The 27,514-nt window shown below is 36.4% G+C and overlaps 1 protein-coding gene across 2 annotated transcripts in view; it reads left to right on the plus strand.

Annotated features, from left to right (window-relative positions):
• Kdm5d (lysine demethylase 5D) overlaps positions 1–27,514 on the plus strand; it is an 83,280-nt gene that overhangs the window by 2,072 nt on the left and 53,694 nt on the right. The window contains 8 exon segments of one of the 2 annotated variants that reach the window (NM_001446699.1): positions 354–476; positions 709–879; positions 1,364–1,498; positions 15,506–15,644; positions 15,716–15,909; positions 21,010–21,168; positions 24,275–24,394; positions 24,479–24,637. In NM_001446699.1, the coding sequence (NP_001433628.1) occupies positions 354–476; positions 709–879; positions 1,364–1,498; positions 15,506–15,644; positions 15,716–15,909; positions 21,010–21,168; positions 24,275–24,394; positions 24,479–24,637 (1,200 nt within the window). 2 annotated transcript variants of the gene reach the window in all.

A 27,514-nucleotide genomic window follows, 5' to 3' on the forward strand; every position in this document is an offset into this window, starting at 1 on the left:
GGGAGAAATAGTGTGGTGCCCTCACAAGGAATAATGTACCAGTTTGTTATTTCATACCATTTGGTGAGCCCTGAAAACATATACATACACATACAGACTGAGCAAATCATATTTATGTATTTAGAATAAATAATAGAATATTTTGAATGTACATCTATTTGCATTATCAGACTAAGAAGTCATGTATTTGAAAGAGAACAAGGAGATAGTAAACTGGAAGGTTTGGAGAAAGGAATGGGAAGAGGGAAATTATGATAATATAATTATAAAATATATTTTTAAAAAGCAACCAAACAGGAAGTTGAAAGTGGGACAAAAAGTAAGCCCAAGTTACTGACCTTCTTCTTTCCCAGGCCCAGACTAGAGTAAAACTGAACTATTTGGATCAAATTGCAAAATTCTGGGAAATTCAAGGCTCTTCCTTAAAGATACCTAATGTGGAAAGGAAAATCTTGGACCTTTACAGCCTTAATAAGGTAAGAGTAGTTCATAAGAAAAAAAAAAAGGCATAACTAGAAAACATACTTTCTTTTATATATGCTTAGAAAGGAGTACTAAAGTACCTGACAATAATTCTTGGCTTAATGTTTGAGTTATACAGTGGTTAAGTATTGGAAGGATGTGATATTTTTTCTGCATTAAGGGTCATTGCAAAATTTAGATTTCCCTAGTGTGTTCATGATTTATATCCTTTTCTTATCCTTTCAGATTGTGATAGAGGAAGGTGGATATGAAGCAATCTGCAAAGACCGTCGGTGGGCCCGTGTTGCCCAACGCCTTAATTACCCATCAGGAAAAAACATTGGTTCCCTTCTACGGTCTCACTATGAACGGATCATTTACCCTTATGAAATGTTTCAGTCTGGAGCTAATCATGTGGTAAGGGTTGTAACAGACTTGGAACTTGATACAAGATTTGATTTCTTTTGTTTTTATTTCTTTCTTTGTAATCTTGGCATTTATTTTGAATTGTGGGACATTTAAAATTTATTAGTATATTTTGAAATTTTAGGAATAGGCCTTCGGACACTTGCTTATATAAAGCTTTATTATTCTGCCTATGGTAGGTAAACTTTACTGAGCTCCTTTTTATCTTGGGAAGTTATTATTATAAATGAAATCATATACTAGAGAAGTGCAATTACATCAGATTGTTATCTGAAACTATTAAGCTTCCTTGTTTTATCAGTTTCATAGTTTAGGTGTCTAAAATGAGTAAACTAGGATTTGGTTTAACTGAATGATTAATTAGGTATTTTAAATATTACATATATATATGTTAATGTTTTGTTGCTGAACTCACATTCTTTATACATATATATGAGTTTATATGATAATAAATACATATTTTTCTCCATACCAGCAATGTAACACAGATCCATTTGACAGTGAAGAAAAAGACAAGGAGTACAAACCTCATAGCATCCCTCTGAGACAGTCTGTTCAGCCATTAAAATTCAGTTGCTACAGTAGACGAGCAAAAAGGCTACAACCTGAGGTAAACTGTGTTTTCCTTTTAATAAGCTTCCAGAGTTAGTTTACAAATTGAGTTTAGGTGAAAAATCCATGTTCAGAGGACATTTAAACAAATAAATAAACAATCAGGAAAAGGGGAAAAAAGCTGACATGAATTATTAAGCTGAAACTAGTAAGAAATGGGCACTTTCATTTATAATTAATAGTATTTTTTATTTTTATTTGTTCTTTACTTGTTCAGAGTGAATATTCTTATAGCTCTAAACTCATTTTTATTAATCATATATATATATATATTTTTTTTTTTTTGGTTCTTTTTTTTGGAGCTGGGGACCGAACCCAGGGCCTTGCGCTTCCTAGGCAAGCGCTCTACCACTGAGCTAAATCCCCAACCCCTTATTAATCATATTTTTATAAGGTATATAATGAGCTTTGAAAATAACAAATATGCCTAAAAATATAAAACTTTGTGTGTGTTCAAAATGTCATGAAAATGTTAAAATACCTAAAAATGTAAAATATATAATTTTTATAAATGTTCAAAATGTCATGAAAAATGTTATATCTAGCATACTTTTTTATTGGATTTTTTAAAATTTACATTTCAAATAGTATCCCCTTTTCTGGTTTCCCATGCATAAACTGTCTATCCCATCCCCCACAATAAGGGTGTTCCTCCTCCCCAACCACCTACCCCTTCCCTGACATTCCCTTACACTGGGAGGTCCAACCTTGGCAGGACCTTCCACTGGTGCCCAACAAGACCATCCTCTGCTACATATGTAGCTGGAGCCATGGGTCTCTCCATGTATAGTCTTAGGGTAGTGGTTTAGTCCCTGGAAACATGTTGTTCTTATGGGGTTGCAAGCCCCTTCAGCTCTTTCAGTACTTTCTCTAATTTCTCCAACCAGGACTCTGTTCTCAGTTTAATGGTTTGCTGCTAGCATTCACCTCTGTATTAGTCATTCTCTGCAGAGCCTCTCAGGAGACAGGGATATTAGGCTCCTGTCAGCATGCACTTCTTGATTTTATCAATATTGTCTGGGTTTGGTGGTTGTATATATACATATATATGTATGGGCTGGATTCCAGATGGGGCAGTCTGTGAATTCCTTCAGTCTCTGCTCCAAACTTTGCCTCCATATCACCTCCTAAGAATATTTTTGTTTCCCCTTTTGAGACGGACTGAAATATCTGTCCTTTGGTTGTCCTTCTTCTTGAGCTTCATGGGGTCTTTGGATTGTATCTTGGGCCACTTATCAGTGAGTGTTTACCATGTGTTGCTTTTTTTTTTAATTTGGGGTACCTCAGGATGATATTTTCTAGTTCCATCTATTTGCCTATGAATTTCATAAAGTCATTTTTTTTGATAGCTGAGTAATATTCCATTGTGTAGATGAACCACATTTTCTGTATCCATTCCTCTGTTGAAGGGCATCTGGGTTCTTTCCAGCTTCTGGCTATTATAAATAAGGCTGCTATGAACATAGTGGAGCACGTGTCTTTGTTGTATGTTGGGGCATCATTTGGGTATATGCCCAAGAGAGGTATAGCTGGATCCTCAGGTAGTTCAATGTCCAATTTTCTGAGGATCCTCCAGACTGATTTCCAGAATGGTTGTACCAGTCTGCAATCCCACCAACAATGGAGGAGTGTTCCTCTTTCTCCACATCCTCGCCAGCATCTGCTGTCACCTGAGTTTTTGATCTTAGCTATTCTGACTGGTGTGAGGTGGAATCTCAGGGTTGTTTTGATTTGCATTTCCCTTATGACTAAAGATGTTGAACATTTCTTTAGGTGCTTCTCAGCCATTCGGCATTCCTCAGCTGTGACTTCTTTGTTTAGCTCTGAACCCCATTTTTAATAGGGTTATTTGTCTCCCTGCGGTCTAACTTCTTGAGTTCTTTGTATATTTTGGATATAAGCCCTCTATCTGTTGTAGGATTGGTAAAGATCTTTTCCCAATCTGTTGGTTGTCGTTCTGTCCTAACCACAGTTTCCTTTACCTTACAGAAGGTTTGCAGTTTTATGAGATGCCATTTGTCAATTCTTGATCTTAGAGCATAAGCCTTTGGTGTTTTTTCGGGATTTTTCCCCAGTACCCATGTGTTTGAGACTTTTCCCCACTTTTTCTTCTATTAGTTTGATTGTATCTGGTTTGATGTGGAGGTCCTTGATCCACTTGGACTTAAGCTTTGTACAGGATAATGAGCATGGATTGATCTGCATTCTTCTACATGCTGACCTCTAGTTGAACCAGCACCATTTGCTGAAAATGCTATCTTTTTTCCATTGAATGGTTTCTGCTCCTTTTTCAAAAATCAAGTGCCCATAGGTGTGTGGGTTCATTTCTGGGTCTTCAATTCTGTTCAATTGGTCTATCTGTCTGTCTCTGTACCAGTACCATGCAGTTTTTATCACTATTGCTCTGTAATACTGCTTGAGTTCAGGGATAGTGATTCCCCCTGAAGTCCTTTTATTGTTGAGGATAGTTTTAGCTATCCTGGGTTTTTGTTATTCCAGATGAATTTGCAAATTGTTCTGTCTAATTCTTTGAAGAATTGGATTGGAATTTTGATGGGGATTGCATTGAATCTGTAGATTGCTTTTGGTAAAATGGCCATTTTTACTATGTTAATCCTGCCAATCCATGAGCATGGGAGATCTTTCCATCTTCTGAGATCTTCTTCAATTTCTTTCTTCAGAGGCTTGAAGTTCTTATTGTACAGATCTTTTACTTGCTTGGTTAAGTCACACCGAGGTACTTTATATTATTTGGGTCTATTATGAAGGGTGTCGTTTCCCAAATTTCTTTCTCGGCTTGTTTCTCTTTTGTGTAGAAGGCTACTGATTTATTTGAGTTAATTTTATACCCAGCCACTTTGCTGAAGGTGTTTATCAGCTTTAGTAGTTCTCTCGTGGAACTTTTCGGATCATTTAAATATACTATCATATCATCTGCAAATAGTGATATTTTGACTTCTTCCTTTCCAATCTGTATCCCTTTGATCTCCTTTTGTTGTCTGCTTGCTCTGGCTAGGACTTTGAGAACTATATTGAATAAGTAGGGAGAGAGTGGGCAGCCTTGTCTAGTCCCTGATTTTAGTGGGATTGCTTCAAGTTTCTCTCCATTTAGTTTAATATTAGCTACTTGTTTGTTGAATATGGTTTTTACTATGTTTAGGTATGGGCCTTGAATTCCTGTTCTTTCCAGGACTTACAAAGCGGTGTTGAATTTTGTCAGATGCTTTCTCAGCATCTAATGAAATGATCATATGGTTTTTATCTTTCAGTTTGTTTATGCAGTGGATTACGTTGATGGTTTTCCGTATATTAAACCATCCCTGCATGCCTGGGATGAAGTCTACTTGATCATGGTGGATGATTGTTTTGATGTGCTCTTGGATTCAGTTTGCAAGAATTTTATTGAGTATTTTTGCATTGATATTCATAAGGGAAATTGGTCTGAAGTTCTTTTTCTTTGTTGGGTCTTTGTGTGGTTTAGGTATAAGAGTAATTCTGGCTTCATAGAAGGAATTCGGTAGCACTCCATCTGTTTCAATTTTGTGGAATAGGTTGGATAATATTGGTATGAGGTCTTCTATGAAGATCTGATAGAATTCTGCACTGAACCCATCTGGACCTGGGCTCTTTTTGGTTGGGAGACTTTTAATAATGGCTTCTATTTCTTTACGAGATACTGGGTTGTTTAAATGGTTTATCTGTTCCTGATTTAACTTGGATACCTGGTATCTGTCTAGGAAATTGCCCTTTTCCTCCAGATTTTCAAGTTTTGTTGAATATAGGCTTTTGTAGTAGGATCTGATGATTTTTTGAATTTCCTCTGATTCTGTAGTTATATCTCCCTTTTCATTTTCATTTCTGATTTTGTTAATTTGAACACACTCTCTGTGCCCTTTGGTTAGTCTGGCTAATGGTTTATCTATCTTGTTGATTTTCTCAAAGAACCAGCTTTTGGTTCTGTTGATTCTTTGTATAGTCCTTTTTGTTTCTACTTGATTGATTTCAGCTCTGAGTTTGATTATTTCCTGCCTTCTCATCCTCCTGGGTGTATTTGCTTCTTTTTGTTCTAGAGCTTTTAGGTGTGCTGTCAAGGTGGTGACATATGCTCTTTCCTGTTTCTTTCTGCAGGCACTCAGAGCTATGAGTTTTCCTCTTAGCACAGCTTTCATTGTGTCCCATAAGTTTGGGAATGTTGTACCTTCATTTTCATTAATTTCTAAGAAGTCTTTAATTTCTTTGTTTATTTCTTCCTTGACCAGGATATCATTTAAGTAGAGAATTGTTCAACTTCCATGTATATATGGGCGTTCTTCCCTTATTGTTATTGAAGACCAGCTTTATCCCGTGGTGTTCTGATAGGACACATGGGATTATTTCTATCTTTCTGTATCTGTTGAGGTCTGTTTTATGACCAATTATATGTTCAATTTTGGAGAAAGTACCATGAGGTGGAGAGAAGAAGGTATATCCTTTTGTTTTAGGATAGAATGTTCTATAAATATCTGTTAAGTCCATTTGGTTCATGACTTCTCCTAGTCTGTCTAAGTCTCTGTTTAATTTCTGTTTCCATGATCCGTCCGTTGATGAGAGTGGGGTCTTGAAATCTCCAACTATTATTGTGTGAGGTGCAATGTGTGTTTTGAGCTTTAGTAAGGTTTATGTATGTAGTTGCCCTTGTATTTGGAGCATAGACATTTAGGATTGAGAGTTCATCTTTGTGGTTTTTTCCTTTGATGAATATAGAGTGACCTTCCTTATCTTTTTTGATGACTTTAGTTGAAAATTGATTTTATTTGATATTAGAATGGCTACTCCAGCTTGCTTCTTTCGACCATTTGCTTGGAAAGTTGTTTTCCCGCCTTTCACTCTGAGGTAGTATCTGTCTTTGTCTCTGAGGTGTGTTTCCTGTAGGCAGCAGAATGCAGGGTCCTCATTGCGTATCTAGTTTATTAATCTATGTCATTTTATTGGGGAGTTGAGTCCATTGATACTGAGAGATATTAAAAATAGTGATTATTGCTTCCTATTATATTCATATTTAGATGTGAGATTATGTTTGTGTGCTTTTCTTCTCTTTGTTTTGTTGCAAAACGATTAGTTTCTTGCTTTGTGTAGGGTGTAGCTTGTCTCTTTGTGTTGGGCTTTACCATTTATTATCCTTTGTAGGGTTGGATTTGTAGAAAGATATTGTGTAAATTTGGTTTTGTCATGGAATATCTTGGTTTTTCCATCTATGTTAATTGAGAATTTTGTAGGTTACAGTAACCTGGGCTGGTATTTGTGTTCTCTTAGGGTCTGTATAACATCTGTCCAGGATCTTCTGGCTTTCATAGTCTCTGGTTAAAAGTCTGGTGTGATTCTGATAGGTCTGCCTTTATATGTTACTTGACCTTTTTCCCTTACTGCTTTTAATATTCTTTCTTTATTTTGTGCGTTTGGTGTTTTGACTATTATGTGACGGGAGTAGTTTCTTTTCTGGTCCAATCTATTTGGAGTTCTGTAGGCTTCTTGTAAACCTATGGGTATCTCTTTTTTTAGGTTAGGGAAGTTTTCTTCTATGATTTTGTTGAAGATATTTACTGGTCCTTTGAGCTGGGAGTCTTCACTCTCTTCTATACCTATTATCCTTAGGTTTGATCTTCTCATTGAGTCCTGGATTTCCTGTATGTTTTGGACCAGTAGCTTTTTCTGCTTTACATTATCTTTGACAGTTGAGTCGATGATTTCTATGGAATCTCCTGCTCCTGAGATTCTCTCTTCTATCTCTTGTATTCTGTTGGTGAAGCTTGTATTTATGGCTCCTTGTCTCTTCCTTTGGTTTTCTATATCCAGGGTTGTTTCCATGTGTTCTTTCTTTATTGCTTCTCTTTACATTTTTAATTCCTTTACCTGTTTGGTTGTGTTTTCCTTTCATTTTTTCAGGGATTTTTGTGATTCATCTCTATAGGCTTCTATTTTTTCGTGTCTTCCTGCTTTTCTCTAAAGGAGTTCTTTATGTCTTTCTTGAAGTCCTCCAGCATTATGATCAAATGTGATTTAAAATTTAGATCTTGTTTTTCTGTTGTGTTTGGATATTCAGTGTTTTCTTTGGTGGGAGAATTGGGCTCCGATGATGCGATGAAGTTTTGGGTTCTGTTATTTGGGTTCCTGTGCTTGCCTCTTGCCATCAGGTTGTCTCTGGTGTTACCTTGTTCTGCTATTTCTGACAGTGGCTAGATCGTCCTATAGGCCTGTGTGTCAGGAGTGCTCTAGGCCTATTTTCCTGTTTTCTCTCAGCCATTTATGGGAACAGATTGTTCTGCTTTCAGCTGTGTTGTCTTTCCTGTCTACTGGTCTTCAGTTGTTTCTGTGGGTGTATGTGCTGAGTCCAAAAGGCAGGTCACTTGGAGCAGAAAAGTTGGTCTTAACTCTGGTCTTGGGCCTGAAGTTACTCCCCATGGCTGTGTTCCAGCTTTCTGTGAGAGCAGCAACCAGAAGGTCCTGCCCTGCCTTCTCTCATGACCCTGTGAACAGGGGGCCCAGATGGTGCTAGGCGTTTTCCTCTAGAGTCAGAAATGTGGGCAGAGAATAGTTTACTCTTGCTTCCCAGGCGTTTCTGCCCCTCTGAAGGTCTTTCTCTCCTTCCCAGGGGATTCGAGTGCAGGGAGCTATTTGACTGGGTCCCTTCAGATCTGGGGGGTGTCAGGACTGCAGGGGACCTGCAACTTGAGTGCCTCTATCTTCCTGTTCCCAGAGACCCTGTACAGTTTCCTCTTGTGCCTGGGATGTGGGCAAAGGTGGGCTTTACTGGCAGTCTCTCCTGCCCAGCAATCTCAGGGATGCCCACCTGTCTGGGCAGTGAGCTCTCTCTCCCCCAGTCATTTCTTACTTTACCACCTCTGTCCTAGTCTCCATTTGCACCTCTACCTCATGTTCTTTCCTCATCCCTAATATCTATATTTCGCTATGTCAACTCCGTCACAGTTTTTTTTTCTCTGCTCAATGACTACTTTATTATTTCCTGACTTCTATAATACCTGAATTTAAAGAAATATATCTACATCTGTAGATCTGCCATCTACATGTGACAGAAAATGAGTGGTCTATATCTTTTTGGTTCAGAATTATTTCAGTATTCTTTTACAGTTCCTTGCAGTTATCTAAAATTTAATAATATTTTGCTTTAAAGATACATAAAATTCCATTGTATGGATTAAGTTTTTTTTTTTAAATCACCTTTTCATTTTGTGGAAATCTGTGATGATTCCATTTTCTGACTTTTGTGAATGGAGCTATAGTGAATATGATATACATGTGTTCCTATGGTACGATGAAGATCCTTTAGGAAATATACAAGAAATATACCATTGGTATGTATTGGTCTCCTCATTGATCTATCTCCAATGTTTTGTGGGATTACTATGGTAATTTGTAAAACAGTGAGACTACCCTTTTACCAGCAGTATAAGGATTTTTTGTTTGTTTGTTTGTTTGTTTCCTACATCTAAACCATTGTTTATTGTGATGTATATCGTTAGTGATGGTCGTAGGGGTATTTTCAACTTTTAGAGGACTTTTTACTCTGAATTTAACTGATAACTAGAGTATAGAAGAATATCATTAGGAATACTTATATTGACTTTTTTCCATTCCTTTCCTTTCCTTTTTATTCTTTGTTTTTTCTTTTTGTTTTCAAGTCATTTTTGAGTCTGATTCTATGCTGGGTTTCTGGGTGGTCCTCCTCTGGTTTCTGGCCCTGCAGGCAGTGGCAGTGTGGGCTCCCTCTTGAGGTGTGGGCCTCAAGTTGGACCAGTCAGTGGTTGACTACTTCTGCACCACCATTATCCCAGCACATCTTACAGGCAAGGCAGATTATGCATTGAAGGTTTTATGGATGGGTTAATGTACCAGTCCCGCACTGGGACCCTTGTGTAGTTCAGAAGATGGTTGGTTCAGACTCACTGTCCCCCATTACTAGAAGTCTTCATTGAGGTCACCTGGACAGAGTCCAGGCACTCTGGTGTTTTTTAATCACAGCCATTCTGACAGGTGTATGATAGAATCCTAAAGTCATTTTGTTTTACATTTCCTTGATAACCTAAGGATATTGAGCATCTCTTTAGGTGTTTCTCAGCTATTTGATGTTCCTGTGTTGAGAATTCTGTTTAGATCTGTACTCTCTTTTTTAATTGGATTATTTCATTTGTCGATGTCCAGTTTCTTGAGTTCTTTGAATATTTTGGATACTAGCCAAATAATGTGCACTCACACTGTTTGTCAGATGTGGAGTTGGTAAAACTCTTCCCATTTTGTAGACGGCTCTTTTGTCCTACTGATGGTATACTTTAGCTTCTTCACGAGGTCCCATTTATCAGTTGTTGAAGCTGAGTGGTTTGTGTTCTGTTCAGAAAATTGTCTCCTGTGCTAACGTGTTCAAGGTTATTTCCCACTTTCTCTTCTGTTAGGTTTAGTGTATCTGGTTGTATGTCTATGTCTTTAAGTCACTTGGACTGGAGTTTTGTGCAGGGTGGTAGATATGGATCTATTTGCATTCTTCTACATCCTGACATGCACTTAGACCAGCACCATTTGTCAAAGAGGCTTTCTTTTTTCCAGTGTGTAATTCAGCTTCTTTATCAAAAATCAGATATCCATAAGTGTGTAGATTTATCTCTGAGTCTTAGATTCTATTCTGTAGATCAACCTGTCTTTTTTTATTTATTTTTAATATCAATACCATGCAGTTTTTATTACTGTATCTCTGTGGTAGAGCTTGAAATCCAAGATGGTGATACCTCCAATTATTATTCTTTTTTTTTTTTTTTTTTTTTTTCTCTCCGGAGTTGGGGACCGAACCCAGGGCCTTGCGCTTCCTCGGCAAGCGCTCTACCACTGAGCTAAATCTCCAACCTCCAGAAGTTCTTAATATGGGGTTGGTTTTAGCTGCCTTGCTTTTTTGTTTTTTCCATTTGAAGTTGAATATTGTTCTTGCAAGGTCTATAAAGGATTATACTGGTGTTTTGAAGGCTGATGGGTTGAATCTCTAGATTTCTTTTGATAAGGTGGCCATTTTCACTATGTTAATCCTACTGATTTGTGAGTGTGGGAAACCTTTCCATCTTCTGATCTCTTCTTCAATTTCTTTGACGTTTTGGTCATAGAAGTCTTTCACTTAGCTTGGTTAGAGTTACCCTAAGATATTTTGTATATTTGTGGCCATTGTGAAGGGCTTATTTTCTTGGTTTCTTTAGCAGACTAATTGTTATTGGTATAAAATAGTGCTAGTGATTTTTTTTTCAATCTAGTTATGTATCCAGTCACTTCAATAATTGTGTTCATCGTTTGTATGAGGTTTCTGATAAATATTTTGGTGTTGCTCATGTATACTGTCATATTATCTGTAAATATGTTTGAGTTTTCATTCTTCGATTTGTATCTCCTTGATCTCTATTAATTGTCTTATTGATCTAGCTAGAACTATAAGTATTATATTGAGTAGAGTGAACAACCTTGTGGTTTTCTGATGTTAGTGGAATTGGTTTAATTTCTCTCCATTTTATTTGATGTTGGCTATTGGCTTGCTTCATATTGTTTTAATTATATTTAGGTATGTGTCTGTCTTATATTTTTATCTTAAAGGTGTATTGAAAATTGTCAAAAGGTTTTTTTTTAATATCTAGTTAAGATGATCTTGTGTTTTTTTTGTTTTCTTTCAGTTTGTTTATATGGTGAATCACATATATTAATTTTTTTAATATATTGAACTGTTCTTACATCTCTGTGATAAAGCCATCTTGATCATGGTATGTTTTGGTGTAGCGATTTGGTTTGTATGTATTTTATTTAGTATTTTTGCATATGTGTTCAGGAGATTGATTTATAATTCTTTTTCCATGTTCAATTCCTGTGTGTCTTGGGTAATTTTGTACACTACTGCTTCCCTGAAGATATAAGTTGTAAATTTTAGGATAGCTTAGGCTCTGTATTACATATAGGTAGGTAGGTAGGTAGGTCGGTCTGTAGGTAGGTCGGTAGATAGATAGATATAGATATATGGCAAGTCCATAAATGGATTTTAAATTCTGTTCCTAATATGAGTATTAACCTTTTTCTAGTGAATACCTGACAAGATGTGTTTTTCCTATTCTCTAGATTACCTTTTTCCTGTGGAATACTTACCTAGTTTTAGTGAAGGTTTTTATTTTATTTTAGTTCTTATTGTCAATATTCACTTAACTTCCCCATTGTGCTTTCTGGGTTTTTTTTTTTTTTTTTAAGAAAACCAACATCTTAAACTTTTTTTCAATTTAATTTTTCTCAATTTTAAATAGTATTTAGGTCTTGGTCTTCAGTAAAATAGTATTTGATCTTTTAGATTATATTTGTACAGGACGAGAAACTGATGTCAATCTTTTATCTGTGGATATTCAGTTTTGACAACACTAGAATGTCTTTGGTATTTTGTTGTGGAAAATAAGTCCATACTTAATTGACTTCTGCTTGTTTCATTGCTGTTTGTTTGCTTTGTGTTTGTTTGTTTGTTTTTTACATAGGTTATTCCTATATGTCCTGGTTTGTCTTCACATTTGAAATTGTCCTGCTCTGCAGGTCATAGCTTTACTTATAGACATTACTACAATGCTTAACTTCCATCTTTTTTTCTGTTGTTTTTTTCTTACTACTTTCCTTACACTGTTTCAGTAATGTATCTTGAAATTAATTATTGTGATATTTTTAATTTTATCTTTCTGCTCAAGAATACTTGATTATTAGTGATTTTCTTTGCTTCCTTGTATTTTTTATAGATTGTTTTTCTAGTTCTCAGAAAAATGTCTTTGATATTTTCATTAGAGTTCTATTTTGTGAATATTTTAAGAATATTAATTCTGTAGTGTATCATGATTTTTATTTTAGAAATCTTTTGTTTGTTTGGGTAAGTTTATTCCTAGGCTAATTTTGTTTCCACGGTATGGAATTGTTTCATGTTTACTTGCTTTAAAATTTTATTATTGGTAAATTAAAAAGCAATCTTGATGTCTAAATCTTTTTTTCTTTTCTTTTCTTTTTTTTCGGAGCTGGGGACCAAACCCAGGGCCTTGCGCTTGCTAGGCAAGCACTCTACCACTGAGCTAAATCCCCAACCCCTTGATGTCTAAATCTTGTTACTTGACTAAATTCACTTATCAGTTATAATATTCATGATAGAATCCTTAGGATTTTTATTTTCTTTATATTCATATCCTTGTGAGTGAGGTAATTTCAGTTCCTCATATGACTTTTCTTTGTCTCTCTTACCTTACCTTAGTGACATGAAGAAGTGAATACCATTGAAAAGAGAATTTAATCTTATTAATAATATTAAATAAGAAGCAGATACATCACTTGAGTTTTTATAGTTTCTGCAGGAAGAGTAAAGAGGAGACACTGAATGATTTAATGATTAATGCCATTAGGTTTCTATTGCTATGAACAGACACCATGACCAAGGCAACTTTTATAACGGCCAACATTAACTGGGGCTGGTTTACAGGTTTACAGGTTCAGTCCATTATTATTAAGGTGGGAGAATTGCAGTGTCCAAGCAACCATGGTCCTGGAGAACAAGCTGACAGTTCTACAACTTCCATCCAAAGGAAGCCAGGAGCAGAGTGTTTCTCATAGAGCTAAGAGGAAAGGCCCACACCCACAGTGATACATTTTCTCCTAATAGTGTCAATCTCTGTGCCAGACATTCAAACCATGACAGCTAGGGTCTGTCCCTAGTTTCTGCTCCTTAGGCCATAATTGAACTTAAGAGAAATGTGAAATTTGTAAGTCAAAGTCAGGATACATTAGTTTATATTTGGAATAAAATGTCACTAGCAAGTTGTTTGCCAGCTCATAGGGAGTTCTTTGACTGATTAGGGTAATTTCCATAGTCAAGGACTATGGGAGAGTTAAAGAACATTATAAAAAATAAGAAAAAATATGTATATCAAAGATTAATATAGTTACCAGAAATTTTGGAATTGGCCATGATATTATAAAGAAAAAGATTCAATTTTTTTTCTGAAGAAACAGACTGTTGAGGTAGATATATGTAGATACTATCATATAGAACATCTGACTTTCAATAATTACCATAGAAATACAAATAAAAAACAAGGTTATTTTTATATTGTATTTTATGGGAGAACATTTATGCATCTTAAGTGAATCAAAACTTATTTTAAACTGATTTACACATGACTACTCAGTGGAAAGAAGAACTACAGTGATAATAATTTAAAAATAGGTCTGTTTTTACTAAAGATATACACTACAAATTCTAGGTTACATGTTAATACTGTATATTAGCATATTAATATGTATGCTATACATAGCATATATAGGCATATATTAGCATATTAATTGTACATTAATAATTTATATTAGTATCACAATGGTATGTTAATAGACTTAGAGGGTTATAATTCTAGCTGCCTTGGAAACCTAAGCTAATTGTTGTTTGCCTCAACTACAAAGTAAATTCAGAGATAATTGTGGCAATTTACTCAATACTTGTCTCAAAAAAAAAAAAAGACAAGTATAAAAGTTGGAGATACATAGTTCAGTGGTAAGTACTCGATTATTAGTTATTGATTAATGTTATAATATTTGTCTTTTGTTTTCAAAATTTGCCTATTTTTATTTTTTTAAATTGGTATTTAAGATTTTTTTCTTTTATTAATTACCTTATGATCACAGCTTTCCCTCCATCCTCTCCTCCCAGTCCCTCCCTCTCACCTGTCCTCTTTCTACTACTTTTCTCCCTTTCTTTTCAGAGAAGGGAGACCTCTCATGGATATCAAATCTCCTTGACATATCAAGTTGCAGTAAGATCAGGCAGATCTTCTCTGAAGACAAACAGGGCACCCCATTTAATAGGAAAGGGATCCAGAGGCAGGCAACAGAGACAGAAACAGTCCCCGTTCCCTTTGTTAGGGCGTCCCACATGAAGACCAAGATGGATATCTTCTATATAAGTGTACATCTGCTGCATAAATGTAGAGGACACTTAACAGGTTTTACTTTCCTGAAGTCTTTGATAATACAGGGGAGGAGAGTTATGTTTTTGATGGTATGTATATGCTTCTTGGAATAAAATTATTTTGTCTTACTATTTACCCTGTTTATGTGAAGGAGCTTATTTTTATTGCATTCTAATATGTAAATTTGTATTTAATCTTTTAAAGGTGTCTTTTAGATTTTAAAATTTTATGAATATGAGTGTTTTTTCTCTGTCTCTGCTCATTAAATCTCCTGCCCTTAGTGGTGGGAAGAGGTCACTGAATACCCCGAAACTGGAGTTAGTTAGTTGTAAGTCATTATGTAAGGGCTATAAACTGAACACTGGGATGCAAAAACAGTGAGTGCTTTTAACCAGTGAGCCAGTTCTTTATCCCACATGTCCAGTCTTGAAAATATTTATTTTTTTACAACATGAAAAATAATTAGAATATGAACTTTATATGTTTCATACATATGTAAAGTACGTTCTGATATATTTTCTTCTTTTTTTTTTTATAATCTCCGTTCCACCTGTGTTACCTACCACTTGTACCTATAAGTCTTTTTCAATTTATTTTGAGACCCACTGTATTTAACCATTACTGTCTGTGTGACTGTGGGCTTGGACTGTGTCCTTTAAAGCCTGCTGTCCTCTTCAGCAATACATAGAATTATTGTTTTTGTTATATTATTAGAAGTATTTGGGAATTTTTGTGTGCATGAATAGGGTTTCATCAAATCTACCTTTCACTCTATTTCCTCCAAACTACTCTAGTAAATTCCCTTCCACTTTCTCTTTGAAATTATGTGCTCTTTTTTAAACTCACTGCATGCCTTTAGTGCTTGCTAGTTACTGTAAAGGTAAAGGTTCATCTACTAGATGAACTACCTTATCTGGGGCTGACTTTTTAAGATATTCTGCTAATAATAATGCTAGACATTCTCTGTAAACTATTGTGTCCTTTTATTTACTGTCTCCTCTGAATTTTTTTAATAGCCAGAACCCACAGAAGAAGACATTGAGAAAAACCCAGAGCTAAAAAAACTACAGATATATGGGGCAGGCCCCAAGATGATAGGCTTGGGCCTCATGGCAAAGGAGAAGACTCTGAGAAAGAAAGGTAGCATTCAACCAGGTGAGATTAAAATACAAATTAGTGATATAGTAAAGAATCATGAGATGTTCTGTTAATTGTGATGTAAAAAGTCTGTTTTCCCTTACTTTTGATGCTCCTAGATAAAGAAGAAGTGACATGCCCTGCAACTGTTATAGTGAAGGGGGAAGCCAGTGGGTTTGGAAAAGTGACATCAGCATTTTCTGACAAGAACTTAAATCACAATTTCAAACCTTGTACTGAGATGACTACGCAGCTACGGAACAATCACAGCAATACCCAGTTTGTAAGAATTCACCAGTGATTTTGTGATAACTGTTTTTAACTGTTGATATTAGAATGCACCTAAAGTTACATTGTTTTAATTCATTATTTTTGTTATTTTGTTATTTTTGTTATTTTATGTTCAATATTTTATTAAAATTTATTTAATCTCATGTAGTCCAGTCTGGACTTTTAACATGTTACATAGCAAGGGTGATCTGATTCAACCATTCCAGCGCTATGACTGCAGATGTGGATTTTGAGGCATAGATCTTTGTTTTTACCTTTATGGAACCATAACCTTTTTTATAATTTAATGAACTATACAGCTCCCCTTCCTCTGAGTTGTAATAATATTTCAGAGCTATGATTCTGTAGTATAATTTCAGATAAGGTGTGATTTGTTTGGAGTCAATGTTTCTTTAATTTGAATTTTTTTCTATAAAGAATATAACTGGGATTTTGATGAAGATTGGATGTAATATGTAGACTGTTTTTAGTACTACAGATGTTTAAATAATATAGCCACTTCTTTAGACTGGATGATCTATCTTTTAATACTTTTACTAAGACTTTGTCTTTGATGTTTTCACTGTTGGAGTTTCTCTTCTTTCCTAGTTTTATTGGGTCTATTTTGAGGCATTTTTTTTAAAAGATGTTGTAAATTGAATATATTTTTCTATATTTATCTTTCAAATATTTATTAATGGTGTATAAAAAACTTTTTTCTGATACAGAACACAACAATGTTTTATAGTACTTGCATAGTTCTGTATTTTATAGGAAGTGTTGCCCATTTTTTTTCATTTAGTATAATATTTTCTACAGCTAATTTCCTTTGTGTGTTTTTCAATTCAGTATGCAAGTTATATCTGTATAAGGAGAATAACCTATAGTTTCATTGAAGTTGTTTGTTTTTAATCAGTTTTACTGTCAGGTTAATTCAGGATTAATAGCATTTGTTCTCTCTCTTTTTTTTAAATGCAGTAGTTTGAGAAGTATTCCTGTTACATGATTCTTAAACATTGATGAATGTGTCTGGTCCTAGACTGCTTAGTCATGTTGATTGTGAGGTTATTTATTTTGGTGACTTAATTTTACGTCATGTTTTCGAATCTATAGATTTCTTTCAGATTTTCTGGCATTCTGTACTAAATTTATGAAGTATTCCTTAATGGTTTTCTGGATTGTATTAGAGTTGTTGTAAAAACTCCATTTTCATCTCTTTTGTTACTAGTTTGGCTCTTCTTCATTGTTGGTGTAAGGCTTTGTCAATCTTAGTTCTTCAAAAAAAAAAAAAAGAACTGTGTGCTTAACTTCTTTTAAATGTTATTCTTTTTTTTTTTTTTTTGTTTTTTTTTTTTTTTTTTTTTCGGAGCTGGGGACCGAACCCAGGGCCTTGAGCTTCCTAGGCAAGCGCTCTACCACTGAGCTAAATCCCCAACCCCTTAAATGTTATTCTTTTTTTTTGTTCTTTTTTTTTTTTTTTTTTCCGGAGCTGGGGACCGAACTCAGGGCCTTGCGCTTCCTAGGTAAGCGCTCTACCACTGAGCTAAATCCCCAGCCCCTTAAATGTTATTCTTAATTTATCAATTTCATCTGTATTACTTCTTGCCATTTGCTTTACTTGTTTCATTCTTTTTGTTTTTCCAGAATTTTGAGGGATATCATAGGGTATTTATTGGAGATCTGATTTTTATTTTTCCTGTGTACATTGAGTGTGTGCATGTGCATATTTGTGTGTGTGTGTGTGTGTGTGTGTGTGTGTGTGTGTGTGTTTGCACATGAATGCTTGTATATATAAAGCACAGAGGTATAAGGTGGGAGTTTTCAGTTCACTTTATTTTTTGAGGCATGATAGACTGGCTAATAGACTGGCTGTTAAAAGTCTAGGCATTGCAGCACAGATATTAAGATTGAACACTGGATTAATGTCAGATGTTTGAAACTATTCTGTTTTCACTATGATGGCCAAATTGGCGTGCGCTCTCTCTCTCTCTCTCTCTCTCTCTCTCTCTCTCTCTCTCTCTCTCTCACTCTCTCTCTCTCTCTCTATCTATACATACATACATACATACATATATATATATATGTATATATATATGCTCACTGAAAATGGGAGTGCAGGCGTCTGGTATCAATTCACTTTACTGGAGTACTGGTTTGTTGTATTATTGACACACCAGCTATAAAGTTCTCTGGGCTTCTGGGAGGAGAACAATGAATGATATAACAATGTCAAATGAAGTGCAGTCAGTTTTACCTAGAACTCACTGTAGAAATATTTTTCTTAGACTTAATGTTCCCAACAAAGCTGCTTTAATATGCAAATGATCTGAAAATTGTTGAACATGAAATATTGCTGAATGTTGAAGCATAAAATTTCCTTGAATCATTAGGACCCTACCAGGTTACTCATAAGATTTACCTATTGCTATGCCAATAGATGCTGGGCATCCTCTGAAAGACGCCCTTAACATACAGTTCTCTGAGTCTATTTTAGCTGTCACCCACAGAATGTCTTACTGCATTTTTATACAGATGAATGGATCTGTATTGTACTGCATTTAAACATTAATCTTGTAGTAACCAGAGAAAGGTTTTTTTTTTAAGTGTTTTTCAATTAATTATTTTTGGTTAACAAAGCATTGCTGAGTGTTTCTTAAATATGGTGCTTATGTGTCAGCTAGAGAGAATGAGACAATCTGATTATTTATTTATTTACTTACTTTTTTGTAAAATAAATGTTTTGACCTCCAAAAAAGAAAGGCTAGACATTGGACTACTTTCCTCTATTTCTCTTGACACTTGGCAACAGATCCATACCACCCGAGCTTTATCTCAGGCTCTAGTGACCAAAAATTAGGTTCTCAAGTTGTGGGTGGGCACTTGGTCTATTGAGACATATCCCCAGCTCTTCTCTGAGTTTTTTGTTTGTTTGTTTGTTTGTTTGTTTTTTGGGTTTTTGTTTGTTTGTTTGTTTTGTTTTGTTTTGTTTTTAATTTTAATTCTTAGCCCATTTAAATTTCCTTCATTTTTTTAGTGGTTCATTTGAAACTATATTAGCCTCCATGTATTTATGTAGTTTTACTTTCCTTTTTAAACTTGGGGATTTTTTATTTTGTTTTGTATGAGTGTTATATTTGTGTGCATGTCTGTGTACCATGTGGTAGTTTAGTATTCAGGTCAGAAGAGGTCAGAGAGAATATTGAATCTATTAGAACTGGGCATATAGAACTGCTTTGTTAGTGTTGGTACTTCTGAAATATCAACTAGGATTCTTAACTTGCTGAGCCATTTCTTTAGTTTTTCTATGCTTTTTCTTACTATTGATTTCTGGTTTTATTCCATTATGTCGTAGTAAGATATAAGGAATTATTTTAACATTTATTGTATTTATTAAATCCCAATTTAATGCTGATAACATGATTGATTTTAATGATGATTCCTTGTGCTGCAGAGTTGTTTTCTCTATCTGCCAGATGTGATATTCTGTAGCTGTCCATTAAATTAATCTGCAGGATACATTTCTTTTCTGATTTTTTTTCTTGTTTGTTTAAACTAACTGTTGGAAGGTAAGAATTGACTACATGATTATTGCCTGAGACAGAACCACTTATGCTTTAAAAAAACTAAAGCATAAGAAACACTTATGCTTTAAAAAAAAAGTGTTTCTTTTGTAAAGTTCAAACCTCACCAGTTTAGTACAAAAGTATGTACAAATTATATTTTCTTGATGAATCTTTACCTATATAGTGGCTGTTTTTAATCTTCTCCTGCAAGCTTTGTTTGAAGTCTACTTTATTACACATAAAAATAGGCAAGCCTTTTCCAGTAGTAAACAAATTAAAACACAAAAGTATAAAAGATACAAAATTAACAGTAATAAAAAAATAACTAAAAGAAAATAAACTATAGTAAAAACAGTGTTGTGGTTTCTATCTTTTAGTACTTCTTCCTAGCTGTGTTGAGTTGATGCAGAAGTCTTTAATCCTTTGGCTTAAGTTGCAACAATTTCTGATTTTCAGCTGTTACTTTTCCTGTGCAAGGGTTTATGTCATTATTTTGAGAGAGTGCAAGATGGGTACTGGGATGGGAGTAAATAACTCACATAAGGCTGGCTCTAGGACAAGTGGATGAGATGGATGATGTTATAACAGAAGTTATGGTTCTAGAGGGTGAACGAAGTGCATGCAGGGAAGATAGGTAGAGTAGGTTGGAGTGACAGTTGTAGAGGACTAATATCATCTAGGTTCTTCAGCTAGAAATGGGAATAGACAAGGACTCTCACAGGGAATTCGATAAGCTGTACAAGATGGAGCTCCTTGCCCTATCCAAATGTGCAGGAAATAGTACAGTGAGTGGGTCAGTGTGTTCCAAGGACTAGTCCAGAGAGTGGGAAGAGCTTTAGTCCTTTCTCCTGGAGCAGGGAGGTCCTGGGGAGGGGTTGAGGGTAGTTGGCTGAGCAAATTCTGATGGCTGCTTAGAGAACTGACTAGAGATCTGTAGCAGAGGTTAGAGTAGGTAGCTGTGGTGAGTGAATGGGAACTGGGGAAGGCTCTAGGTTTCCTGGCTAGGGAAAGGGGCAAACAGGTCTTTTAGTGGAAGGTAGGTTAGGTTAGCTATACAAGTGCAAGTTAAGTTTATGGAAGAGACCAAGTGAATTTTCTGTCATTGAATATTTTTCTTTACTTTTTGCTGTGTGAGACAGGGTTATAATATATCCCTGACTAGCCTACCTATATATCTAAATAGAGTCTTGAATCATCTTACCTCCATCCCAAGTGTTAGAATTATAAGTGTGCATGGACATACTTTCTTTATGTACTACACTGGAGAGAACTCAGGGCATCATGAATGATAAATAAACATTTTGCCAACTTAGCTGCATCTTGAACCCCACTACTGATTTTTCAAAAAGAATACTTCATTGTTGCTTTTTGAACATTTTGAACATGAGCCACTTATTACTGTGTTGTTATGATTATTTTTATACTATTGTGCTTTCAGTCAGACTGGAGTTTTCATAGTGTATGTTTACTGAAATCCAGATACAATAGACCAAAGACTTGGGATAGGTATATAAAAGAACCTTACTTATTTACTTTCTTTACCCTACCAGATGGATTCATATGTTTGCCGAATATGCTCTCGTGGGGATGAAGATGATAGATTTCTGCTCTGTGTTGGGTGCAACGACAATTACCATATCTTTTGCCTATTGCCACCGCTTTCTGAAGTCCCCAAGGGGGTATGGAGGTGCCCAAAGTGTATCTTAGCGGTAAGATTTGTCCATCTTGAGACAGTTTAATCATAACCTAGTCCACTTCTTTAATCTATCCTTTTGGACATGGATGGACTAAAATTAGTAGAGAAGATTCTGATTAGCTTGTAGTCAATAAGAAAAATTGGACAGAATAGCTAAAAGATGTTAACAATTTACATGAAGCAGATAAAATTATAATTTATAAATTGTGAAAATATTGGCTAAAAGGAAAAATTAATATTGAACAACTTGAAACTGTTTAAACATGTAGAATTTTTGATGTAAAATACTTACTTTCCCTGAAAATCTACTTTTTTTTCTTTTTTCTTTTTCTTCATTTATTTATTCACTTTATATCCTAGTTATAGCCTATACTCTTTCCTCTCTTTCCAGCCCCACCTTCACACACCACTCTTTCCAGATCCTCCTCTCCAGAGAGATGGGAAGTCCCCCATGAGTAGCGTACCTCCCTGGGACATTCAAATGCAGTAGGACTAAGAATATTCTTTCCCACTGATGCCCAATAAGACAGCCCAGATAGGAGAAGATGATGCAAAGGGAGCAACAGAATCAGAGACAGACCTCATTCCAGTTGTTAAGGGACCCACATGAACACCAAGCTGCACATCTATTACATATGTTTAAGGGGCTTACATCTAGCCCCTGCATGCTCTTTGGTTGCTGGTTCAGTCTCTGTGAGCCTCCTGCAGGCACAGATTAGTTGCCTCTATTGGTTTTCTTGTGGTGTCCTTAACACCTCTCCAGCTCTCAGTCCTATTCCCCAATCTTCCACAAGATGCTAAGAGCTCCATCTAATAGTTGACTGTGGTTCTCTGCAACCTGCTTCCATCCTATGCTGGATGAAGCCTCTCAGGAAACAGTTATACCAGGCTATAAGCATACCACAATATCATTAATAGTGTCAGGGCTTCTCTCCCATGGTCTCAAGTTGACCCAGTCATTGTTTGGCTGTTCCTTCAGTCATCTTGTAGGCAGGACATATTTTGGGTTGAAGGTTTTGTGGGTGAGTTAGTGTTCCATTCCTCTAATAGAAATCCTGCCTAACTACATTATAGGAGTTAGTCACTTCAGTTGCCATACCTCCAACTGTTAGAAGTCTCAGCTAGGGAGCTGGGGATTTAGCTCAGTGGTAGGCCCTGGGTTCAATCCTCAGCTCCAAAAAACGAAAAGAAGTCTCAGCTAAAGTCACATCCATAGACTCTGGGGAGAATCCCTTGTCTCAGGTCTCCTGCTCATCCCAGAGATGCCAGCCCAGTGATTTCCATTTTTCTTAGCCCTCTCCTCACACCTGATTCCCGTCCACGATCGCCTCTCCATCCCTTTCCTTACTCCTCCCTTTATTCACTTCTAATGTCTATTTTATTTCCCACTTTGAGTGAAATTCACATACCCTCACTTGGGCCCTTCCTGTTACTTAGTTTTTCCTTTCATCTGTGGATCATAACATGTACTTAATGACTAATATCCACTTATAAGTGAGTATATACTATGTCTGTCTTTCTGGGTTTAGGTTACTTCACTCAGGATTTTCCAGTTTTTATCCATTTGCCAACAAATTTCATGATGTCTTTGTTTTTAATACTTACACAATTGTATTACATTGTGTAAAGTCTTTACTTATTTTTCAGTTAACGGACATCTAGATTGTTTCCAGTTTTTGAAATTCCAGTTATTACAAATAAAGCTGCTGTGAATGTAGTTGAGCAAGTGTAGTATAGTGGGACATCTTTTGACTATATGCCCAGGAGTGATATAGCTGTGTCTTGAAGTAGAAAACTTCTAGTTCTGTTAGTTGCTGTTTTGTCCTAATGACAGTGTCCTTTGTCTTGCAGAAGCTTTGCAGTTTTATGAGATCCCATTTGTTGATTCTTGATCTTAGAGCATAAGCCATTGGTGTTCTATTCAGGAAATTTTCCTCTGTCCCTATGGGATTCAGACTCTTCCTCACTTTGTCTTCTATTAGGTTGAATGTATCTGGTTTGATGTGGAGGTCCTTGATCCACTTGGACTTAAGCTTTGTACAGGGTGATAAGAATGGATCAATTTGCATTCTTCTACATGCTGACCTCCAGTTGAACCAGAACCATTTACTGAAAATGCTGTCTTTTTTCACTGGATGTTTTTGTTTTTGATGAGTGGATACCAAGTGTGTTTTTCTGTGATTGGGCTACCTCACTCACGATGGTATTTTCCAGTTCCATCCATTTGCCTATGAATTTCAGAAAGGCATTGTTTTTGATAGCTGAGTAGTATTCCATTGTGTAGATATACCACATTTTCTGTATCCATTCCTCTGTTGAAGGGCATCTGGGTTCTTTCCAGCTTCTGGCTATTATAAATAAGGCTGCTATGAACATAGTGGAGCACGTGTCTTTTTTTATATGTTGGGGCATCTTTTGGGTATATGCCCAAGAGAGGTATAGCTGGATCCTCAGGTAGTTCAATGTCCAATTTTCTGAGGAACCTCCAGACTGATTTCCAGAATGGTTGTACCAGTCTGCAGTCCCACCAACAATGGAGGAGTGTTCCTCTTTCTCCGCAACCTCGCCAGCATTTGGTGTCACTTGAGTTTTTGATCTTAGCCATTCTGACTGGTGTGAGGTAGAATCTCAGGATTCTCTTGATTTGCATTTCCCTTATGACTAAGGATGTTGAACATTTCTTTAGGTACTTCTCAGCCATTTGATATTCCTCAGCTGTGACTTCTTTGTTTACCTCTGTACCCCATTTTTAATTAGGGTTATTTGGCTCTCTGGAGTCTGAGTTCTTTTGTATTTTGGATATTAGCCCTCTATCAAGTATAGGATTGGTAAAGATCTGTAGGTTGCCTTTTTGTCCTATTGACAGTGTCTTTTGTCTTACAGAAGCTTTTCAGTTTCATAAGGACCCTTTATCAAATGTTTATCTTAGAGCCTAACCCATTTGTGTTTTCTCAGGAAATTTTCTCCTGTGCCAAGGTGTTTAAGGGAGTTCCTTAATTTCTCTTCCATTAGATTTAGTGTGTTTGAATTTTATGTTACTTATTTATTTATTTATTTTTACCTTTTGCTTTCAGCTTACTGAATTTTTCTTTTCTTTTTTTTTTTTCTTTTCTTTTCAGGAATGTAAGCGTCCCCTGGAAGCTTTTGGCTTTGAGCAAGCTACACAGGAGTATACGTTGCAGAGTTTTGGTGAGATGGCTGATTCCTTCAAGGCTGACTACTTCAACATGCCTGTACATGTATGTGACTGTATGATTAATGTCTGCTAGTCTTATGAAAGGAAATACAAGTGAACCGTGAGAATCTTTTCACCTTTCTCATAGATGGTACCTACAGAAGTTGTGGAAAAGGAATTCTGGAGGCTGGTGAGCAGCATTGAGGAGGATGTGACAGTTGAGTATGGAGCAGACATTCACTCCAAAGAATTTGGCAGTGGGTTTCCTGTCAACAATAGCAAATGGACCTTATCTCCTGAAGAAAAGGTAATTTGCCTAATATCTACTTTGCCCGTTTCATTCATATGATTGCATTTTGTTTGGATTTTTATTGCTCTCCCTTTATTTCATTTCTCATGCAAATAGTATTCTTACTACATTTTCCCCTCTCTCAACTCCAAACATTCCCCAGCTCTCCTCTACTCCATTTCTGTCTCTGATTAGAAGAGAACAGGCTTCTAAGAGATAGTAACCAAACATGACAAAATAAAGTATAATAAAACAAAAACATTATTATGTAGAAGTTGGACAAGGTAACCCTATGGAATGAAAGGAGTCCCAAGAGGAGACATAAGGATCAGAGACTCACTTATTCACACACTGAGGAGTCCAATAAAAATACTAAGCTGAAAGCTGTATATACACCGAGGACCTGGTATAGAACTGAGAAGACCCTATGATTACTGCTTCAGTCTTAGTGAGTACATATGAGCCTTCCTCAGTTGTTTTAGAGAACCTTGTTCTTGTGTCCTCTGTCTGCTCTATCACTAACCCTTTTCTCTTCTTCCACAGGGTTTCCTGAGCTGTAAGGGGAGGAATTTGTGGTCTCTGTCTTTGTCTCTTTCTCTCTCCCTCTCTCCTCTGCCTCCTCTTCCTCTTCCTCCTCTTCTTCCTCCTCTATACTTTCCCTTCCTCTTTCCTTCCCTCCCTCCTTTTCTGTCTGTGTCTCTCTTTCTCTTTCTCCCTCTGACATCCAATTTAGAGAGGAATATTTCAAGATGCCTTTCTTTTCCTCTGCATAATGGCTGACTGTGGGTCTCTGTATTTGTTCCAATTTACTGCAGGAGTAAGCTTTTCTGATTGTAGATGGCTGTCTAGTCTCTGGTTCTTAGTCACCCAAGGTCTGTTATGATTGGCTTCCATTTTGTAGGGGAACCTTAAGTCAAATCATACATTTGTTGGTCATTCCCTACAAGGTTTGTGCCACTTTTGCACTAACGCATTTTACAGTCAAGATCGCTCTATTGATCAAAGAATTTGTAGCTTTCTCCTTTAGCAGCCTGCAAAGTACCTTTTTATAACAAGACTTTAGAAAGTAGGGATGAATGTTCTCAGTACTAGCCCTATCTTTTCATGTTCAATAAGTTGTGTGGGTGTTGATTTCAGCAATGAGGCCCTGCTTTCAGCTTATGGAGAGCATTTACTGTCAATTGTCAGTCTGGATTGTTTGGGGATTTTCATGGTATGTCTTTGGCAGAAACTAAATTGGATAGGCCCCGATATCAGTACTAGAAGCTTCATTTGGTGACATGAGATGGCCAGTTGGGACTCAATCTCCCTCATTATTTTAAAGACCTCAATAGGATACTATTCATATATTTTATGGAGTTTCTACTTAAACTAGATTTCCATATTAATTGTTAGATGCCCTGCAGTTTTAGCTGTCTCTCTTTACATTTCCTCCCTCAATCCTCCCTCCTGTGTTCCTCTCCACTTGAACCTCTCCTTCCTGCAAAAGACCCTTTCCACTCCTAATCCAGCCAGGCTGACACCATGCATAAAATGTATTCTAATTATCACTGCCAGAGAGATTCATGTGTTATCTCTACTCACTTTAAAAATACCTATTTTTTTTCTTGGTCTATGGACTGTTGCTTGGATATCACTTAGTTAGTGGCTACTATGCAATTATGACCAAATACCTACCCTACTTATCTTTCTGATTTAGGTTACCTCCCTCTGGTAGATGGACTATTTGATTATTTATTTGTTATTTGGTTCCATCATTTCCATGAAAATATCACAATGTTATTTTTTTCATTTATTCTGACAGCAGTTTCCTCTTCCTCCACTCTTCCCAGTTCCCCCTCTTTACCCCATTTCCCCCCACATCCACTAACTACTCTTTTGTTACTGTTTTTTGCTTTGTTTTATTTTCAAAGAAAACATCAGGCCTCACAGTTATATCAACCAGAGACAGCATAACAAGTTACAGTAGTACTAGACACAACCATTTTATCAAGGCTGAACCAGGCAACCCCAGGAGGATGAAGAGAAAGTGAAAGAGTAAGAGATGAATGCCCCATTCCCATTTAGGAACCCCATGAGGACTTCACACTGACACAAACCACAGCACTTACACAGAGGATCTAGAGGATCTAGCATACAGGGTCCAGGAGTGTAACTTGACTTACTGCAAGTCCTTTTGATTCCTGCTTAGTTTGTTCTGTGGGCCTTGCTCTCCTGGTGTCCTTCACCCCTCTGGCCCCTACAAATCTTCCTCCCCTCTTCCAAAGGATTCACATGGCTCCCCCTAATTTTTGGTGGAGGGTCTCTGCATCTGCTCCCATAAGTTGCTAGATGACTCCTCTTTGATAATACTTGAGCTAGGTACTGATCTATGGGTATAGAGAATATCATTAGGAATACTTGTACTGACTTTTTTCCATTCCTTTCCTTTCCTTTTTATTCTTTGTTTTTTCTTTTTGTTTTCAAGTCATTTTTGAGTCTGATTCTATGCTGGGTTTCTGGGTGGTCCTCCTCTGGTTTCTGGCCCTGCAGGCAGTGGCAGTGTGGGCTCCCTCTTGAGGTGTGGGCCTCAAGTTGGACCAGTCAGTGGTTGACTACTTCTGCACCACCATTATCCCAGCACATCTTACAGGCAAGGCAGATTATGCATTGAAGGTTTTATGGATGGGTTAATGTACCAGTCCCGCACTGGGACCCTTGTGTAGTTCAGAAGATGGTTGGTTCAGACTCACTGTCCCCCATTACTAGAAGTCTTCATTGAGGTCACCTGGACAGAGTCCAGGCACTCTGGTGTTTTTTAATCACAGCCATTCTGACAGGTGTATGATAGAATCCTAAAGTCATTTTGTTTTACATTTCCTTGATAACCTAAGGATATTGAGCATCTCTTTAGGT

This window comes from Rattus norvegicus, chromosome Y (assembly GCF_021556685.1).
Source record: "Rattus norvegicus strain SHRSP/BbbUtx chromosome Y, alternate assembly SHRSP_T2T, whole genome shotgun sequence".
NCBI classification, from domain to species: Eukaryota; Metazoa; Chordata; class Mammalia; order Rodentia; family Muridae; genus Rattus; species Rattus norvegicus.